General features: G+C 46.4%; 1 protein-coding gene across 1 annotated transcript in view; it reads left to right on the plus strand.

Moving 5' to 3' along the window:
* The window catches only part of LOC138666437 (zinc finger protein 84-like), a 59,646-nt gene that overhangs the window by 14,078 nt on the left and 24,402 nt on the right, over window positions 1-21,166 (plus strand). The window contains exon 3 of the mRNA XM_069754659.1: window positions 1,067-1,148. Coding sequence (XP_069610760.1) covers window positions 1,067-1,148 — 82 coding nt within the window. The remainder of the gene's footprint in view (window positions 1-1,066; window positions 1,149-21,166) is intronic.

Consider the following 21,166-nt stretch of genomic DNA (forward strand, 5'->3'; position numbering starts at 1 on the left):
GCTAGCGGGATCGGCAAACGCGATCCCCTCTGAGACATTGCGTTAGCGCAGTCCGTAGCGCTATGCACTAAACGGACTGCCCTAAAGCAATGTGAACCTAGCCTAAGGGAGCTGCCAGGTTTCAAAGAAGTCAGGAGATTTTCCTTCCCTCCATTTTTGATAACCCTTTTACTTCTGAGGAGGAGAGATTCCACACCTTAGATGAGGAGAGCTGTCCTGAGTCTTATATAGACAGAACTCATCCCTGGAAGCAGAGTAGAGCTCTGGTTGTGTCTTCTCAGGGCCACAGGAAGGGGTTTAGAGTCACAAGGAGCACTTTCACTTTGGATCAGAGATTCAATCTGTCTGGCCTACTCAGCAAAGGGTGAAGGTCATCCGGATGGAATAAGGGCACATTCGGCATGGGCTAGGGCATCCTCCTGGGCTGAGAAGGTGGACGTCTCGATGGATCTGATATGTAATGCTGCAACATGGTCTTCAACATCTACCTTTTACAACCACTATAGACTCGATTTGTCATCATCTTCTGACTTGGTTTTCGGGAGGTCTGTCCTCAATATGGTGGTCCCTTCCAGATGATGGTTGTCTGAAAGTCTCTCAGTGGGTGCTGTCGTGGTGAGAATAAAAAAATGGATTACTTACCGGTAATTTTATTTTATGGAGTCCACGACAGCAGTACAGCACCCACTCACTTCCCTCCCTTTAGTAGCACATAATAGAGATGTGTATGTAATTCACTCCGGGTGATGGTAGTATATATTGAGGTATATGTTTAGACATATTGAGTGGTTTTTATGAAGATGTTCTAATTTTTTTGGCGGTTCCTCTTGTACTCTGTAATCAAACTCTGGAAGGGTGGGGGACTGCCCCTTTTTATCTGCAGGTTTCCTGTTCCTGGGGGCATATCTCCTCTCTGTGGGTGCTGTCGTGGACTCCATAAAATACAATTACCGGTAAGTAATCTGGTTTATACTTGTATAATGAGAATGGTGGAGATGGCAGGATTAGAGCTGATCATAGATGTGACTTCTCCATCTGTCTGTGACTTTTACAATATTTGTTTCAGGGTGAAGATCTGACACATATTAATACTACATATGAGAGGGATGATGAGCGGTGTAAGGAGATTCCTACATATGAATACCCAGGTGAGTAGTAACCACTAAATGCAGAGAAGTCACAGATTTTTCTCAGTCACCATCTGTGGCTGCTTTATCGGTGGTGTAGTCTGGCCGTATCACAATCGTGTGATCACCATTTTGTCTCTAGACCACAACATTCTCCTCCATCCAAAACTGTTCAAATGACTTTGGGCATTAAAAGCCCCTTTCTATAGAACATATAGCCTGGAGGATCCAACTACCCCCTGAAATTAGGAGACACTGACCGTAACCTGTCCAGGTCTGTAAACTGCAAAGCCAAATGACAGCGTACATAGAATGTGCTGACAAGTTAGAAAATCTCTTGAAGAATAATACTATGATGGGCCTGTAAGGGAAAGCGGAGGATAATGATGCTTTATTCAGTCGCCATGACAGCACTAACGAGAGAGGGGATCCGCCCTTCAGGGACAGGAAACCTACAGAGATAAAAGGGCGGCACCTCTCTCCCGCTTCAGTTGGTTTCCTGTCCCTGACAGGGGACCCTACAGACTTGCCTTAAAAAGAAAGGTGAAGGCTGAAGACAGTACCCAGGATCGGCAGGCCGATTCTGGAATCGGGAGGTCCCCTTCCTCGGTCGGGTCCGATGTGCTGGAGGTGCCACACCACAGAGGGCTGTGGGGGTAGGCAGCAGCAGGAGAAAGCGGCCTTCAGGGGGAGTGCTGACTTGAATGTTTCCATCTCCGGTGCAGGTATGTATGGCCGTGGGAGGCCCTGCTCTCCGGGACCAAGGGCTGCTTGGCGCGGTGTTCCGGCATATCGTGTGGAATGGGCGCATGCTGGCACGGCGGAAGTGATGCGTCGAAAGGGGCGGTTCTTCGTGACGCGATGGATAGCGCGGCTCGATAACGAGCAGGGCAGGCACGGTCCATGCCGTGGCGGTGAGCAGGTTCACAGCGGGATACAGTCTTGCGGTGGGGGAGGATGGCGTGTCGGATAGAGATGGTGATTGCGGAAGGGCAGGTATGCGATGCAGCAGTCGGAAGACGGGGGTCTAATTAAGGGGCGGTCTCGTGAGGTAGGGGCCTACCATTGGCAAATGTACCGGGCAAGCAGATTGGATTAACCTGCTGACCCCATCCGGGGGAGGTACCTGAAGGGGCCGGCTACTTAAAGATTCCTAATGGGCTACCACATGCTTCCTATCCATATTGCAATGGAGTCTCAGAAGCAGGAACCGTTGCAGACTGAGCAGCAGTGTCAGCCTTTTGAGAAGCCCCAAATAGTGAGCACCCAGCGGCGGTCTAGTGGCAGTAGTCATCCTGGAGGAAATAGATCTGGTCAAAGATCTAAGGCCGGAAATTTCTCAAGCCGTAGTGAGATTACACCGGCTGAGAGGGTCCCCCCACAATCTACGGTACCACTCAGTTACTGTATTGGGGTAAGTGATCGCTGAGAAAGTTCACTTAGTGATGTATGTCTCCCCTTATATTCCCTTTCTCCATGTCTATCAGGAAAAAAAAAACGGTCCTCTAAGTCTAAACATAGAGAATGTGCTGAGTGTGGAGTTCCTGTCCCGGATGGCCATATAAGGAAATTATGCAGACCGTGTATTTAACGATTAATAGCAGAAGAGACACCAAACTTCGCTACCAGCCTAAGACAGATGGTCAGGCAGGAGGTCAGGGGTTCAGCAAAATCTCTATCTCAAAATAGAGAATCTAGAGGAACAGAATCTAGATCCCCAAGTTCATTTGAGGATAGTGACTCAGGGGAGATAAGGTCAGATGCTTCATCTTCAGAGACTGAGTCTGGTCATTCATGCTTTTCCTTTGATCGGATAGACCGGCTCATCAAGGCAGTGAATAATACTATAGGAATTGAAGAAACCCCGTCAGAGAAATCTATGCAGGATATCATGTTTAAAGGGCTAGACCGAAAATCTCGTAGATGTTTTCCTGTGGTTGACAAAGTAAGCTCCCTCATTACACGGGAGTGGGAAAAACCTGAAAGGAAAGGCTCTCTTCCACCATCATTTAAGAGAAAATATCCGTTTGAAGAGTCAGCATCTGCAACATGGGATAAAGCCCCAAAACTTGATGTGGCCGTGGCTAAGGCTTCCAAGAAATCCTCGCTACCGTTTGAGGATTTGGGAACTTTAAAGGACCCGCTAGATAGGAGAGCCAATGTGTTTTTTAAGGGAGCTTGGGAAACATCAGCAGGGGCTCTCAGGCCATCAAAAGCAGCCACCTGTACGGCACGCTCTATGATGGTTTTGCTGGCAGCTTAGAGCAGGGGTCCCCAACTCCAGTCCTCAAGGCCCACCAACAGGTCATGTTTTCAGGATTTCCTTTGCATTGCACAGGTGATGCAATTATTACCTGGGCAAGACTAAGGAAATCCTGAAAACATGACATGTTGGTGGGCCTTGAGGACTGGAGTTGGGGACCCCTGGCTTAGAGGATCAACTTAAAAATAAGACTCCGAGGAATGAAATCTTATCCTCTCTTCCTATGATTCAGGGGGCAGCAGCTTATCTTGCTGATGCATCAGCGGATGCGGTGAAATTGTCAGCCAGATCAACAGCACTTTCTAATTCGGCCCCTAGGGCCATTTGGCTGAAATGTTGGCAGGGGGACATGCAGGCCAGATCAAAGCTGTGCAGCATTCCATGTGAAGGAGCGCATTTATTCGGTCCAGTTCTGGATGAACTATTAGAAAAAGCAGGGGATAGTAAAAAACGATTTCCTTACCTGGGAAGACGAACCTACAGACGGGGCACTAACAGAAGATGGTTTGACCGTACAAGATCAAATAGGGAAAAGCCCAGATATGACACCAATAGAAAGAAAGGTAGAGGCTACTTGTCTAACTCCTTTTGGGACAACAGAAAGCCACAATGACTGCCGGACTGGGTGGGAGTCAGGCTTTTGGGCTTCTATCCGGCTTGGCTTAATATTTCCAGTAGCCCATGGGTCCAGAACATTATTAAATCAGGACTAAAGTTTGATTTTCAGAACATTCCTAATAATAAATTTCTGGTAACACCTGTGCGTTCTTCACCTGCAGAACAACTGGCATTAGAGTCGGAGGTCCAGGAACTTCAACAAAAGGGTGTGTTGGTGGAAGTTCCGGAAACGCAAAGGGGTAAGGGTTTTTTTCCCCCCTCTTCTTGATTAAAAAGCCAGATAATTCTTTCCGCACCATCATCAACCTTAAAGGCCTGAACAAATTCTTGTGGGTTCAATCATTTAAAATGGAGTCTGTGAAAACAGCAATAAAGCTATTGTTTGATGAGTGTTTCATGGTCGTCTTAGATCTTAAAGACGCCTATTATCATGTCCCTATACACATAGACCACCAGTGGTATTTAAGGGTAGCAGTCTTACTAGGCAGGACGGTTAAACACTTCAAATATAGGACACTCCCCTTTGGTGTTGCAGTTGCCCCTCGTGTGCTCACGAAGATAATGGTGGAGGTCATGTCACATCTTCATGAACAGGATATTTTAGTGGTTCCAAATCTGGATGACCTATTGATAATAGGGAACTCAGAATCACACTGCTCGGCCCAACTAGCAAAAGTAATTGCAGCCTTACAGAGGGTGGGTTGGATTATTAATTTTAAAAAATCATGTTTGCAGCCACTAAGAGTTCAAGAGTTCCTGGGTCTCATCTTGGATTCCAGGTTGCTGGAATGCCGTCTACCGGATATAAAGATAGAAAAAATTCAATGGCAAATACTCATGGCTGTTAATAATCCATCAATAACTTTAAGAGGAGCAATGTCACTGTTTGGCTCACTCACGTCGTGTATCCCGGCGGTTCTTTGGGCCCAATACCACACTAGAGTCCTACAGTGAGATGTATTGCACAATACTCGCCAGTTGGAGGGTCACCTGGATAGTACCTTTTCCTTGTCTAATGCCTCTGTCCAATCCTTACGGTGGTGGTTACACATGCCAAACTTACGAACAGGGGTTCCCTGGATAAACCATATATCTCGCGTGGTGACCACAGATGTTAGGCTAGGTTCACATTGCGTTAATGAGTTAACGCTAACGGACTGCGTTGCACGGCGAAAGTGTTGCAATTAACGCCATGCAATGGGTCCGTTAGCGCACCCATTGACAGCAATGTGATTTTTATCTGTAGCACATCGCTAGCGCATGCCATTTTCAGCATGCGCCAGCGATGTGCTGTTATTTTGTGACGGACCTCGGACGCTGCTTGCAACGTCCGAGGTGCGTCCGAGGTCCGTTCCTCGCTAGAGCAGATCAGGGATCTGCGCTAGCGGGAACGGCGAACGCGAACCCTATTGGTACATTGCGTTAGCGCAATCCGCTAGCGCTATGCGCTTAACGGATTGCCCTAACGCAATGTGAACGTAGCCTTAGCCCCAGGGGATGGGGAGCACATATGGGTGATATATGGGTCCAGGGAGTTTGGTCACATTCTGAACAAAGTTTGTCTTCCAACCTTAAAGAGTTGTTGGCAGTAGAACGAGCTCTGAGTTATTTCCTTATGTCCTTACAGGGCCATCACGTCAGGCTATTCTCAGACAATCAGGTAACTGTAGCTTATATTAATCAGTGGGGAACCCGATCCAGATCTTTAATGGAAGTAGTGGGTCGTATCTTGCAGGTAGCCGAATCTCATCTACTGTCACTCACATCGCTTCATATAAAGGGAAAACACAACATCATGGCCGATTATCTAAGTCGCATGAAACTCGGGCAAGGAGATTGGATTCTCAATCAGACCGTCTTCGACCAAATCACACTTCTTTGGGGGTGCCCAGTTATAGACCTCTTCGCCAGCAAAGAGAACAAAAAGAGTCACCAGTTTTGCTCTCTAAACCCCAGAGACAATCTGTACGTGGTGGATGCCCTCCTAATTCCATGGCATTTCAATATGGCCTATGCCTTTCCCCCATTGAACTTGATCTCGATTGTTCTGAGGAACATTCGGGAGGACAGAGCTCGAGTAATCCTAATAGCGCCGTTCTGGCCCAGGAGGCCGTGGTTTCTGTGGCTTAGGAAAATGTCCATTTCTCGGCCTTGGATTCTCCCAGAGCTCCCAGACCTCCTCTCCCAGGGTCCAGTTCTCCATCCATGAGTGTCCAATTTACATCTGACGACGTGGAATTTGAGGGGTCATTACTAAAGAAAAGGGGATTTTCACAAGGACTAATTAATACTTTATTAAAAAGCAGAAAGGTTTTCACGACAAACATTTATGTTAGAATCTGGAGAAAGTTCTTGACTGTTTCAGGATCAGAGATGGGTCAAAAAGTCAGTATCACTAAGGTTCTGGAGTTCCTGCAGAAAGGTCTAGAGATGGGGCTAGCTACAAGCACCCTTAGAGTCCATGTGTCAGCTTTAGGGGCATTATTGTTGTGAATTCTGTTGTCAAGCTCCCTCCTGTGGTCATGAATGGTACTTCGGCTGGTTCTGTCCATGGGCTTCCTCTGGTGGTTGTGAGTGGGGCTGCGGCTTCTGAGGTTCCTTCCACAGGTGACGAGGTTAATTCGTTAGCTGGCTGCTCTATTTAACTCCACTTAGATCTTTGGTCCATGCCACCTGTCAATGTTCCAGTATTGGTCTAGTTCACTCCTGGATCGTTCTTGTGACCTGTCTTCCCAGCAGAAGCTAAGTTCCTGCTTGTTTTTCTCTGGTTTGCTATTTTTCTGTCCAGCTTGCTATTTTGATTGTTGTCTTGCTTGCTGGAAGCTCTGGGACGCAGAGGGAGCGCCGACTCACGGTGCGGAGGGTCTTTTTGCACCCTCTGCGTGGTCTTTTTGTAGTTTTTTGTGCTGACCGCAAAGCTGCCTTTCCTATCCTCTGTCTGTTCAGTAAGTCGGGCCTCACTTTGCTAAATCTATTTCATCTCTGTGTTTGTAATTTTCATCTTTACTCACAGTCATTATATGTGGGGGGCTGCCTGTTCCTTTGGGGAATTTCTCTGAGGCAAGGTAGGCTTTATTTTTCTATCTTTAGGGCTAGCTAGTTCCTTAGGCTGTGACGAGGCGCCTAGGGAGCGTCAGGAGCGCTCCACGGCTATTTCTAGTGTGTGTGATAGAATTAGGGATTGCGGTCAGCAGAGTTCCCACGTCTCAGAGCTCGTCCTATATTATTAGTAACTATCAGGTCATTACGTGTGCTCTTAACCACCAGGTCCATTATTGTCCTGACCACCAGGTCATAACAGTACAGGTGGCCCAAAGTACTAATGCATCTCAATAGAGGGATAAGAGAAGTTCTGAGACCATTTTTTTTTTCTTTGCAGTGTGTTTTGTCTCTCTTTTCCCCTTTACCTCTGGGTGGTTCAGGATACAGGTGTAGATATGCACATTCAAGGTCTGTCCTCTTGTATGGATAATCTCACTGCAAGGGTACAAAACATTCAAGATTTTGTGGTTCAGAATCCAATGTTAGAGCCTAGGATTCCAATTCCTGATTTGTTTTTTGGTCTAAGTTTCTGAATTTCAAAAATAATTGTAAATTGTTTCTTGCTTTGAAACCTCGCTCCTCAGGTGACCCTGTTCAACAAGTGAAAATCATTATTTCTTTGTTACGTGGCGACCCTCAAGACTAGGCATTTTCCCTTGCGCCAGGAGATCCGGCATTGCGTGATGTTGATGCATTTTTTCTGGCGCTCGGATTGCTTTATGATGAACCTAATTCAGTGGATCAGGCAGAGAAAATCTTGCTGGCTCTGTGTCAGGGTCAGGATGAGATAGAGATATATTGTCAGAAGTTTAGGAAGTGGTCTGTACTCACTCAGTGGAATGAATGTGCCCTGGCAGCAATTTTCAGAAAGGGTCTCTCTGAAGCCCTTAAGGATGTCATGGTGGGATTTCCCATGCCTGCTGGTCTGAATGAGTCTATGTCTTTGGCCATTCAGATCGATCGACGCTTACGTGAGCGTAAAGCTGTGCACCATTTGGCGGTATTATCTGAGCATAGACCTGAGCCTATGCAATGTGATAGGACTTTGACCAGAGCTGAACGGCAAGAACACAGACGTCGGAATGGGCTGTGTTTTTACTGTGGTGATTCCACTCATGCTATCTCCGATTGTCCTAAGCGCACTAAGCGTTTCGCTAGGTCTGCCACCATTGGTACGGTACAGTCGAAATTTCTTTTGTCCGTTACTCTGATCTGCTCTTTGTCATCCTATTCTGTTATGGCATTTGTGGATTCAGGCGCTGCCCTGAATTTGATGGACTTGGAGTTTGCTAGGCGCTGTGGTTTTTTCTTGGAGCCCTTGCAGTATCCTATTCCATTGAGAGGAATTGATGCTACGCCTTTGGCCAAGTATAAGCCTCAGTACTGGACCCAATTGACCATAGTAACATAGTAACATAGTAACATAGTTAGTAAGGCCGAAAAAAGACATTTGTCCATCCAGTTCAGCCTATATTCCATCATAATAAATACCCAGATCTACGTCCTTCTACAGAACCTAATAATTGTATGATACAATATTGTTCTGCTCCAGGAAGACATCCAGGCCTCTCTTGAACCCCCCGACTGAGTTCGCCATCACCACCTCCTCAGGCAAGCAATTCCAGATTCTCACTGCCCTAACAGTAAAGAATCCTCTTCTATGTTGGTGGAAAAACCTTCTCTCCTCCAGACGCAAAGAATGCCCCCTTGTGCCCGTCACCTTCCTTGGTATAAACAGATCCTCAGCGAGATATTTGTATTGTCCCCTTATATACTTATACATGGTTATTAGATCGCCCCTCAGTCGTCTTTTTTCTAGACTAAATAATCCTAATTTCGCTAATCTATCTGGGTATTGTAGTTCTCCCATCCCCTTTATTAATTTTGTTGCCCTCCTTTGTACTCTCTCTAGTTCCATTATATCCTTCCTGAGCACCGGTGCCCAAAACTGGACACAGTACTCCATGTGCGGTCTAACTAGGGATTTGTACAGAGGCAGTATAATGCTCTCATCATGTGTATCCAGACCTCTTTTAATGCACCCCATGATCCTGTTTGCCTTGGCAGCTGCTGCCTGGCACTGGCTGCTCCAGGTAAGTTTATCATTAACTAGGATCCCCAAGTCCTTCTCCCTGTCAGATTTACCCAGTGGTTTCCCGTTCAGTGTGTAATGGTGATATTGATTCCCTCTTCCCATGTGTATAACCTTACATTTATCATTGTTAAACCTCATCTGCCACCTTTCAGCCCAAGTTTCCAACTTATCCAGATCCATCTGTAGCAGAATACTATCTTCTCTTGTATTAACTGCTTTACATAGTTTTGTATCGTCTGCAAATATCGATATTTTACTGTGTAAACCTTCTACCAGATCATTAATGAATATGTTGAAGAGAACAGGTCCCAATACTGACCCCTGCGGTACCCCACTGGTCACAGCGACCCAGTTAGAGACTATACCATTTATAACCACCCTCTGCTTTCTATCACTAAGCCAGTTACTAACCCATTTACACACATTTTCCCCCAGACCAAGCATTCTCATTTTGTGTACCAACCTCTTGTGCGGCACGGTATCAAACGCTTTGGAAAAATCGAGATATACCACGTCCAATGACTCACCGTGGTCCAGTCTATAGCTTACCTCTTCATAAAAACTGATTAGATTGGTTTGACAGGAGCGATTTCTCATAAACCCATGCTGATATGGAGTTAAACAGTTATTCTCATTGAGATAATCCAGAATAACATCCCTCAGAAACCCTTCAAATATTTTACCAACAATAGAGGTTAGACTTACTGGCCATGTGCATGGCTCCTGCACATCAGGAGGATATTCGCTTTTTGGTGTTGCATAATCTGCATGATATGATCGTTTTGGGGTTGCCATGGCTACAGGTCCATAATCCAGTATTGGATTGGAAATCTATGTCTGTGTCCAGCTGGGGTTATCAGGGAGTACATGGTGATGTTCCATTTTTGTCTATTTCGTCATCCACCCCTTCTGAAATCCCGGAGTTTTTGTCAGATTACCGGGATGTATTTGATGAGCCCAAATCCAGTGCCCTACCTCCTCATAGGGATTGCGATTGTGCTATCGATTTGATTCCTGGTAGTAAGTTTCCCAAGGGCCGACTGTTCAATTTATCTGTGCCAGAGCACGCCGCTATGCGGAGTTATGTAAAGGAATCCTTGGAGAAGGGTCATATTCGCCCGTCGTCATCACCATTGGGAGCAGGGTTCTTTTTTGTGGCCAAGAAGGATGGTTCTTTGAGACCTTGTATTGATTACCGCCTTCTTAATAAGATCACAGTCAAATTTCAGTACCCTTTGCCGCTGCTGTCTGATTTATTTGCTCGGATTAAGGGGGCTAGTTGGTTCACCAAGATAGATCTTCGTGGTGCGTATAATCTTGTGCGTATTAAACAGGGCGATGAATGGAAAACAGCATTTAATACGCCCGAGGGCCATTTTGAGTACCTGGTTATGCCATTCGGGCTTTCCAATGCTCCATCAGTATTTCAGTCCTTTATGCATGACATCTTCCGAGAGTACCTGGATAAATTCCTGATTGTATATTTGGATGATATTTTGGTCTTCTCGGGTGATTGGGAGTCTCACGTGAAGCAGGTCAGAATGGTGTTCCAGGTCCTTCGTGCAAATTCTTTGTTTGTGAAGGGGTCAAAGTGTCTCTTTGGAGTTCAGAAGGTTTCATTTTTGGGTTTCATTTTTTCCCCTTCTACTATCGAGATGGACCCTGTTAAAGTCCAGGCCATTTATGATTGGACTCAGCCGACATCTGTGAAGAGTCTGCAAAAGTTCCTGGGCTTTGCTAATTTTTATCGTCGCTTCATCAGTAATTTTTCTAGTGTTGCTAAACCGTTGACTGATTTGAGCAAGAAGGGTGCTGATGTGGTCAATTGGTCTTCTGCGGCTGTGGAAGCTTTTCAGGAGTTGAAGCGACGTTTTTCTTCTGCCCCTGTGTTGTGCCAGCCAGATGTTTCGCTTCTGTTTCAGGTCGAGGTTGATGCTTCTGAGATTGGAGCAGGGGCTGTTTTGTCGCAAAGAAGTTCTGATGGCTCGGTGATGAAACCATGTGCCTTCTTTTCTAGAAAGTTTTCGCCTGCTGAGCGCAATTATGATGTTGGCAATCGAGAGTTGTTGGCCATGAAGTGGGCATTCGAGGAGTGGCGTCATTGGCTTGAAGGAGCCAAGCATCGCGTGGTGGTCTTGACGGATCACAAGAATTTGACTTATCTCGAGTCTGCCAAACGGTTGAATCCTAGACAGGCTCGTTGGTCGCTATTTTTCTCCCGTTTTGATTTTGTGGTTTCGTACCTTCCAGGCTCTAAGAATGTGAAGGCTGATGCCCTGTCAAGGAGTTTTGTGCCCGACTCTCCGGGTGTTCCTGAGCCGGCGGGTATTCTCAAAGAGGGGGTAATTTTGTCTGCCATCTCCCCTGATTTGCGGCGGGTGCTGCAAAAATTTCAGGCTGATAGACCTGACCGTTGCCCAGCAGAGAAACTGTTTGTCCCTGATAAATGGACTAGTAGAGTTATCTCTGAGGTTCATTGTTCGGTGTTGGCTGGTCATCCGGGAATCTTTGGTACCAGAGATTTGGTGGCTAGATCCTTTTGGTGGCCGGCTTTTTCGCGGGATGTGCGTTCTTTTGTGTAGTCCTGTGGGACTTGTGCTGGGGCTAAGCCCTGCTGTTCTCGTGCCAGTGGGTTGCTTTTGCCCTTGCCGGTCCCGAAGAGGCCCTGGACGCATATCTCTATGGATTTTATTTTTCGGATCTCCCTGTCTCTCAAAAGATGTCGGTCATTTGGGTGGTTTGTGATCGCTTCTCTAAGATGGTCCATTTGGTACCCTTGTCTAAATTGCCTTCCTCCTCTGATTTGGTGCCATTGTTTTTCCAGCATGTGGTTCATTTACATGGCATTCCGGAGAACATAGTTTCGGACAGAGTTTCCCAGTTTGTTTCGAGGTTTTGGCGAGCCTTTTGTGCTAGGATGGGCATTGATTTGTCTTTTTCCTCGGCTTTCCATCCTCAGACAAATGGCCAAACCGAACGAACTAATCAGACTTTGGAAACATATCTGAGATGCTTTGTTTCTGCTGATCAGGATGATTGGGTGTCCTTTTTGCCTTTGGCTGAGTTCGCCCTTAATAATCGGGCCAGCTCGGCTACTTTGGTTTCGCCGTTTTTCTGCAATTCTGGTTTCCATCCTCGTTTCTCTTCAGGGCAGGTTGAGTCTTCGGACTGTCCTGGTGTAGATACTGTGGTGGATAGGTTGCAGCAGATTTGGACTCATGTGGTGGACAATTTGACGTCCCAGGAGAAGGCTCAACGTTTCGCTAACCGCCGGCGCTATGTGGGTCCCCGACTTCGTGTTGGGGATTTGGTTTGGTTGTTGTCTCGTTATGTTCCTATGAAGGTTTCCTCTCCTAAGTTTAAGCCTCGTTTCATTGGTCCGTACAAGATTTCTGAGGTTCTCAATCCTGTGTCGTTTCGTTTGACCCTTCCAGCTTCTTTTGCCATCCATAATGTATTCCATAGGTCATTGTTGCGGAGATACGTGGCGCCTGTGGTTCCATCCGTTGATCCTCCTGCCCCGGTGTTGGTTGAGGGGGAGTTGGAGTATGTGGTGGAGAAGATTTTGGATTCTCGTATTTCGAGACGGAAACTCCAGTACCTGGTCAAGTGGAAGGGTTATGGTCAGGAAGATAATTCCTGGGTCTTTGCCTCCGATGTTTATGCTGCCGATCTGGTTCGTGCCTTTCATTTGGCTCGTCCTGGTCGGCCTGGGGGCTCTGGTGAGGGTTCGGTGACCCCTCCTCAAGGGGGGGTACTGTTGTGAATTCTGTTGTCAAGCTCCCTCCTGTGGTCATGAATGGTACTTCGGCTGGTTCTGTCCATGGGCTTCCTCTGGTGGTTGTGAGTGGGGCTGCGGCTTCTGAGGTTCCTTCCACAGGTGACGAGGTTAATTCGTTAGCTGGCTGCTCTATTTAACTCCACTTAGATCTTTGGTCCATGCCACCTGTCAATGTTCCAGTATTGGTCTAGTTCACTTCTGGATCGTTCTTGTGACCTGTCTTCCCAGCAGAAGCTAAGTTCCTGCTTGTTTTTCTCTGGTTTGCTATTTTTCTGTCCAGCTTGCTATTTTGATTGTTGTCTTGCTTGCTGGAAGCTCTGGGACGCAGAGGGAGCGCCGACTCACGCTGCGGAGGGTCTTTTTGCACCCTCTGCATGGTCTTTTTGTAGTTTTTTGTGCTGACCGCAAAGCTGCCTTTCCTATCCTCCGTCTGTTCAGTAAGTCGGGCCTCACTTTGCTAAATCTATTTCATCTCTGTGTTTGTAATTTTCATCTTAACTCACAGTCTTTATATGTGGGGGGCTGCCTGTTCCTTTGGGGAATTTCTCTGAGGCAAGGTAGGCTTTATTTTTCTATCTTTAGGGCTAGTTAGTTCCTTAGGCTGTGACGAGGCGCCTAGGGAGCGTCAGGAGCGCTCCACGGCTATTTCTAGTGTGTGTGATAGGATTAGGGATTGCGGTCAGCAGAGTTGCCACGTCTCAGAGCTCGTCCTATATTATTAGTAACTATCAGGTCATTCCGTGTGCTCTTAACCACCAGGTCCATTATTGTCCTGACCACCAGGTCATAACACATTATACAATTGTAATTTAGCTAACAGTTATTGGATTTCTAGATTTATCAAAGCAGCGGCTAGGTCAAGACCCATTGTTAGGGATAAATTATCCCCGTGGGACTTAAACTTGGTGCTTACAGCTTTAACTGAAGCCCCCATTTGAGCCTATAGAATCTGCTCCTATAAAAGTCCTGTCCTTTAAAACAGCTCTTTTGGTCACTCTCACATCTGCGAGGAGAGTTAGTGACTTAAAAGCCCTCTCTAGACAGCCTCCATACATTCAGTTTAGAGAAGATAGGGTAGTATTAAGAACTGATCCCCTTTATCTTCCGAAGGTAGCGTCAAAATTCCACAGACTTCAGGAAATAAATCTTCCCACTTTTTGTCCTAATCCTAAAAAAATCAAAAAGAACTCAAACTCCATTCATTAGATGTCAAAAGATGTCTGCTTAGATATATAACTTTAACAGAACCCTGGAAACAAGATAGTTCTTTATTCATATCCTTTCAGGGAGTCAGGAAGGGGTTTAGGGTGTCCAAAAACACCTTAGGTAGATGGATTAGGGAAGGGATATCTTTGACTTATTCAGCAGGTGGCCTAGAAGTCCCGGAAGGCATAAGAGCTCATTCCACTCGGGCTATGGCGACATCCTGGGCAGAAAACTCGGAGGTGTCGATTGACAATAAATGTAAGGCGGCCACATGGTCATCTCCATCTACTTTCTTTAAACATTGTAGATTAGATCTGGGTGGCTCCAATGATCTCACGTTTGGTAGAAGGGTGCTGGAAGCGGTAGTCCCTCCCTAAGACTCTTTTCTCTGTAATTCTCTCGTTAGTGCTGTCAAGGCGACTGAATAAATACTCAAGTTACTTACCGGTAGCGGTGTTTTTCAGGAGCCCATGACAGCACTCCTATATTCCCTGTTATGATGCGGTGGTTTAGGAGCAACATGGAACGAGCTCTGAAGGAAGTGGTAACTGTACTGACCGCAGTCCCTAAGCTCAACACAACACTAGAAGCAGAGAGAGCTCCTAACTCTCCCTAGGCATCTTGTCACAGCCTAAGAGCTAACTACCCCTAAAGATAGAAGCAGGAAAACTATCTTGCCTCAGAGAAAATCCCCAAAGGATAGATTAGCCCTCCACAAATAATGACTGTGAGTGGAGAGGGAAAAGACATACACAGAATAAAACCAGGATGAGCACAGGAGGCAAGTCTAGCTTGATAGATAGGACAGGATGGAATACTGTGCGGTCAGTATAAAACACTACAAAAATCCACGCAGAGTTTACAAAAAATCTCCACACCTGACTAAAGGTGTGGAGGGTAAATCTGCTTCCCAGAGCTTCCAGCAAGACAGAATTAATTCATACCGATAAGCTGGACAAACATAGAAAGCACTGAACAGATAAGTCCACAATCTGTGAACAGAACAGAGCAAGCAAGAACTTAGCTTTGCTGAACTGGTCAGGAAAACAGGGAAATCCAAAGAGATGTGAATCCAACCAGAAACCATTTACAAGTGGCACTGGCTGAAGGAACAGCCAGGCCTATATAGCCGAGCAGAAGAGACGATAAGTGGAGGCAGCTGATGACAGCTAACTCCAAGGAGCAGCCATACCACTTGAAACCACAAGAGGGAGCCCAAGAGCAGAACTCACAAAAGTGCCACTTACAACCACCGGAGGGAGCCCAAGAGCGGAATTCACAACAGTACCCCCCCCTTGAGGAGGGGTCACCGAACCCTCACCAGAGCCCCCAGGCCGATCAGGATGAGCCAAATGAAAAGCACGAGCCAAATCGGTGGCATGGACATCGGAGGCAACAACCCAAGAATTATCCTCCTGGCCATAACCCTTCCACTTGACAAGATACTGAAGCCTCCGCCTCGAAAAACGAGAATCCAAAATCTTCTCAACCTCATATTCCAACTCTCCCTCAACCAACACCGGGGCAGGAGGGTCAACCGAGGGAACAACGAGCACCACATATCTCCGCAACAAAGATCTATGGAAAACATTATGAATGGCAAAAGAGGCTGCAAGAGCCAAACGAAACGACACCGGATTAATAATTTCAGAAATTTTATAAGGACCAATAAACCGAGGCTTAAACTTAGGGGACGAAACCTTCATAGGAACATGACGAGAAGACAACCAAACCAAATCCCCCACACGAAGCCGGGGACCAACACACCGACGGCGTTTAGCAAAACGTTGAGCCCTTTCCTGAGACAACGTCAAATTGTCCACCACATGAGTCCAAATCTGCTGCAGCCTGTCCACCACAGAATCAACACCAGGACAATCAGAAGGCTCAACCTGCCCAGAAGAAAAGAGAGGATGAAAACCAAAATTACAAAAGAAAGGAGAAACCAGAGTAGCCGAACTAGCCCGATTATTAAGGGCAAACTCGGGCCAACGGCAAGAAAGACACCCAATCATCCTGATCAGCAGAGACAAAGCATCTCAAATAGGTCTCCAAGGTCTGATTAATTCGCTCAGTTTGGCCATTAGTCTGAGGATGAAACGCCGAAGAAAAAGACAAATCAATGCCCATCCTAGCACAAAAGGCCCGCCAAAATCTAGAGACAAACTGAGAACCTCTGTCAGACACAATATTCTCCGGAATGCCATGCAAACGAACCACATGCTGAAAAAACAATGGAACCAGATCTGAGGAGGAAGGCAACTTAGGCAAAGGTACCAGATGGACCATTTTAGAGAACCGGTCACAAACAACCCAGATAACAGACATCTTCTGGGAAACAGGAAGATCCGAAATAAAATCCATGGAAATATGCGTCCAGGGCCTCTCAGGGACCGGCAAAGGCAAAAGCAACCCACTAGCGCGGGAACAGCAAGGCTTGGCTCGGGCGCAAGTCCCACAGGATTGCACAAAAGCACGGACATCGCGCGACAAGGACGGCCACCAAAAGGACCTAGCAACCAAATCTCTGGTACCAAAAATCCCAGGATGACCAGCCAACATTGAACCTCAGAAATCACCTTACTTGTCCATCTATCAGGAACAAACAGCTTCCCCACAGGACAGTGGTCAGGCCTATCAGCCTGAAATTCCTGAAGCACCCGCCGCAAATCAGGAGAGATGGCAGAAAGAATCACCCCTTATTTAAGAATGCCAACCGGCTCAAGGACTCCAGGAGAATCAGGCGAAAAACTCCTAGAGAGGGCATCTGTTGTGGATTCTGTTTTTGGGCTCCCTCTGGTGGTTACGGATGGTACTGGGTGACTTGTGTTCTCTGCGGTCTCTGGTGTCCACCTGTTCTATCAGGATATGGGAGTTTCCTATTTAACCTGGCTTTCTTGTCATTTCCTCGCCGGCTACCAATGTAATCAGTGTGTCTTGTTACCTCTGCTTCCCGCTTCTGTATTCTTCAGGACAAGCTAAGTTTTTGATTTTCCTGTTCCACGTTTTGCTTAATTTTTGTCTTAGTCCAGCTTGCAGATATGTGATTCCTTTTTGCTGGTTGCTCTGGTGGGCTGGTATTGCTCCTCATGTTCCATGAGTTGGAACATGAGTTCAAGTAATTTCAGGATGGTTTTTTGTAGGGTTTTTCGCTGACCGCGCAGTTCACTTTTGTATCCTCTGCTGTCTGGCTTTGGCGGGCCTCATATTGCTGAGTCTGTTTTCATGGCTGCGTATGTGCTTTCCTCTCGTTTCGCCGTCATTGCATGTGGGGGGCTGCTATTTCTGTGGGGTGTTTCTCTGGAGGCAGGAGAGGTCTGTGTTTCTTCTAATAGGGAAAGTTAGTTCTTCGGCTGGTGCGGGACGTCTAGAATCGTCGTGGGCACGTTCCCCGGCTACAGCTGGTTGTGTGTTGAGGTTCAGGATCGCGGTCAGCTCGGTTTCCATCACCCTAGAGCTTGTTTTATTTTTTGTGCTTGTCCTTTTGTGATCCCCTGCCATTGGGATCATGACAGTATAGCCGGCCCGAAAGTGGTAATCGTATTGGCTGAAGTAGGAGGAAAAGTAGTCTGAGGAAGTTTTTTTTTTTTTTTTTTTCCCCCTCAGAGTTTGCTGCATAGCCTTAATTGCAGCCTGGCTGCGTCTTACCTCCTCTTAATCCTTGAATGGCTCTGACCTCAGCTGTTTATCATGGACGTCCAGAGTTTGGCTTCCAGCCTGAATAATCTTGCTGCTAAGGTTCAAAATATACAAGATTTTTTTGTACATGCTCCTATGTCTGAACCTAGAATTCCTATCCCAGAGTTTTTTTCTGGAGATAGATCTAGTTTTCTGAATTTTAGGAACAATTGCAAGTTGTTTCTTTCTTTGAAATCTCGCTCTTCTGGAGACCCTGCTCAGCAAGTCAAGATTGTTATATCTTTCCTGCGGGGTGACCCTCAGAATTGGGCATTTGCATTGGCACCAGGGGATCCTGCGTTGCTCAATGTGGATGTGTTTTTTCTGGCATTGGGTTTGCTCTATGAGGAACCTAACCTAGAGATTCAGGCTGAAAAAGCTTTATTGGCTCTCTCTCAGGGGCAAGATGAAGCAGAAATATATTGTCAGAAATTTCGGAAATGGTCGGTGCTTACTCAGTGGAATGAGTGCGCCTTGGCTGCAAGATTCAGAGATGGCCTTTCTGAGGCCATTAAAGATGTCATGGTGGGGTTCCCTGCGCCTACAGGTCTGAATGAGTCTATGACTATGGCTATTCAGATTGATCGGCGTTTACGGGAGCGCAAACCTGTGCACCATTTGGCGGTGTCTTCTGAACAGGCACCTGAGACAATGCAATGTGATAGAATTCAGTCCAGAAGTGAACGGCAAAACTATAGGCGGAAAAATGGGTTGTGTTTTTATTGTGGTGATTCAGCTCATGTTATATCAGCATGCTCTAAACGCACAAAAAAGGTTGATAAGTCTGTTGCCATTAGTACTTTACAGTCTAAGTTCATTCTGTCTGTGACTCTGATTTGTTCATTATCAGCCATTTCCGTCGATGCCTATGTGGATTCAGGCGCTGCCCTGAGTCTTATGGATTGGTCATTTGCCAACCGCTGTGGGTTTAGTCTGGAGCCTCTGGAAGTCCCTATTCCTTTGAAAGGAATTGACTCTACACCTTTGGCTATGAATAAACCTCAGTACTGGACACAAGTGACCATGCGTATGACTCCCGTTCATCAGGAGGTGATTCGCTTCCTGGTACTGTATAATTTACATGATGTCTTAGTGCTTGGTCTGCCATGGTTACAAACTCATAACCCAGTCTTGGACTGGAAAACGATGTCTGTGTTAAGCTGGGGATGTCAGGGGGTTCATGATGATGCACCTCCGATTTCTATCGCTTCATCTACTCCTTCTGAGGTTCCGGTATTTTTGTCTGATTATCGGGATGTTTTTGAGGAGCCTAAGCTCAATTCGCTTCCTCCTCACAGGGATTGCGATTGTGCTATAGATTTGATTCCTGGCAGTAAATTTCCTAAAGGTCGTTTGTTCAATCTGTCAGTGCCAGAGCATACTGCTATGCGGGATTATGTTAAGGAGTCCGTGGAAAAGGGACATATCCGTCCATCTTCGTCCCCTTTGGGAGCAGGTTTTTTTTTTGTGGCCAAAAAAGATGGTTCCTTGAGGCCTTGTATAGATTACCGTCTTTTGAATAAGATTACAGTTAAATATCAGTATCCTTTACCATTGTTGACTGATTTGTTCGCTCGCATTAAGGGGGCTAAATGGTTCACTAAGATTGATCTTCGGGGTGCGTATAATCTTGTGCGGATAAAGCAGGGTGATGAGTGGAAAACCGCATTTAATACGCCTGAGGGCCATTTTGAGTATTTGGTGATGCCTTTTGGACTTTCTAATGCTCCTTCTGTCTTCCAGTCCTTTATGCACGATATTTTCCGTGAATATCTGGATAAATTTATGATTGTGTATTTGGATGATGTTTTGGTTTTTTCGGATGACTGGGAGTCCCATGTTCAGCAGGTCAGGAAGGTGTTTCAGGTCCTGCGGGCCAATTCTTTGTTTGTAAAAGGTTCAAAGTGTCTCTTTGGAGTCCAGAAGATTTCTTTTTTTGGGGTATATTTTTTCCCCTTCTACTATTGAGATGGATCCCGTCAAGGTTCAGGCTATTTATGACTGGACGCAGCCTACATCTCTTAAGAGTCTACAGAAGTTCTTGGGCTTTGCTAATTTTTATCGTCGTTTCATAACTAATTTTTCTAGTGTTGTTAAGCCTTTGACGGATTTGACTAAGAAGGGTGCTGATGTTGCTGATTGGTCTCCTGCGGCTGTGGAGGCCTTTCAGGAACTTAAGCGCCGGTTTTCTTCTGCTCCTGTGTTGCGTCAGCCAGATGTTTCGCTTCCTTTTCAGGTTGAGGTTGATGCTTCCGAGATTGGAGCGGGGGCGGTTTTGTCACAGAGAAGCTCCGATTGCTCAGTGATGAAGCCATGTGCGTTCTTTTCTAGAAAATTTTCGCCCGCTGAACGGAATTATGATGTTGGTAATCGGGAGCTTTTGGCCATGAAGTGGGCATTTGAGGAGTGGCGTCATTGGCTTGAGGGTGCTAGACATCGTGTGGTGGTCTTGACTGATCACAAAAATCTGATTTACCTTGAGTCTGCCAAGCGTCTGAATCCTAGACAGGCTCGTTGGTCACTGTTTTTCTCCCGTTTCGATTTTGTGGTTTCATACCTGCCAGGTTCAAAGAATGTGAAGGCGGATGCTCTTTCTAGGAGTTTTGTGCCTGACTCCCCTGGAAATTCTGAGCCCACTGGTATCCTTAGGGATGGGGTGATTTTGTCGGCTGTCTCCCCAGACTTGCGACGTGCTTTGCAGGAGTTTCAGGCGGATAAACCTGATCGTTGTCCGCCTGAAAGACTGTTTGTTCCGGATAATTGGACCAGTAGAGTCATCTCCGAGGTCCATTCTTCTGCATTGGCAGGTCATCCTGGAATATTTGGTACTAGAGACTTGGTGGCCAGGTCTTTTTGGTGGCCTTCCTTGTCGAGGGATGTGCGTTCTTTTGTGCAGTCTTGTGAAGTTTGCGCTCGGGCTAAGCCTTGCTGTTCTCGGGCCAGTGGATTGTTGTCACCTTTGCCTATTCCGAAGAGGCCTTGGACGCACATTTCCATGGACTTTATTTCGGATCTCCCTGTCTCTCAAAAAATGTCCGTCATCTGTTTTGTGTGTGACCGCTTTTCTAAGATGGTTCATCTGGTACCCTTGCCTAAGTTGCCTTCCTCCTCTGAGTTGGTCCCTCTGTTTTTTCAGAACGTGGTTCGTTTGCATGGGATTCCGGAGAACATCGTTTCTGACAGGGGATCCCAGTTTGTGTCTAGATTTTGGCGGACGTTCTGTGCTAAGATGGGCATTGATTTGTCCTTTTCGTCTGCATTCCATCCTCAGACGAATGGCCAGATGGAACGAACTAATCAGACCTTGGAAACTTATTTAAGGTGTTTTGTTTCTGCTGATCAAGATGACTGGGTTA

This window comes from Ranitomeya imitator, chromosome 2 (assembly GCF_032444005.1).
Source record: "Ranitomeya imitator isolate aRanImi1 chromosome 2, aRanImi1.pri, whole genome shotgun sequence".
Lineage (NCBI taxonomy): Eukaryota > Metazoa > Chordata > Amphibia > Anura > Dendrobatidae > Ranitomeya > Ranitomeya imitator.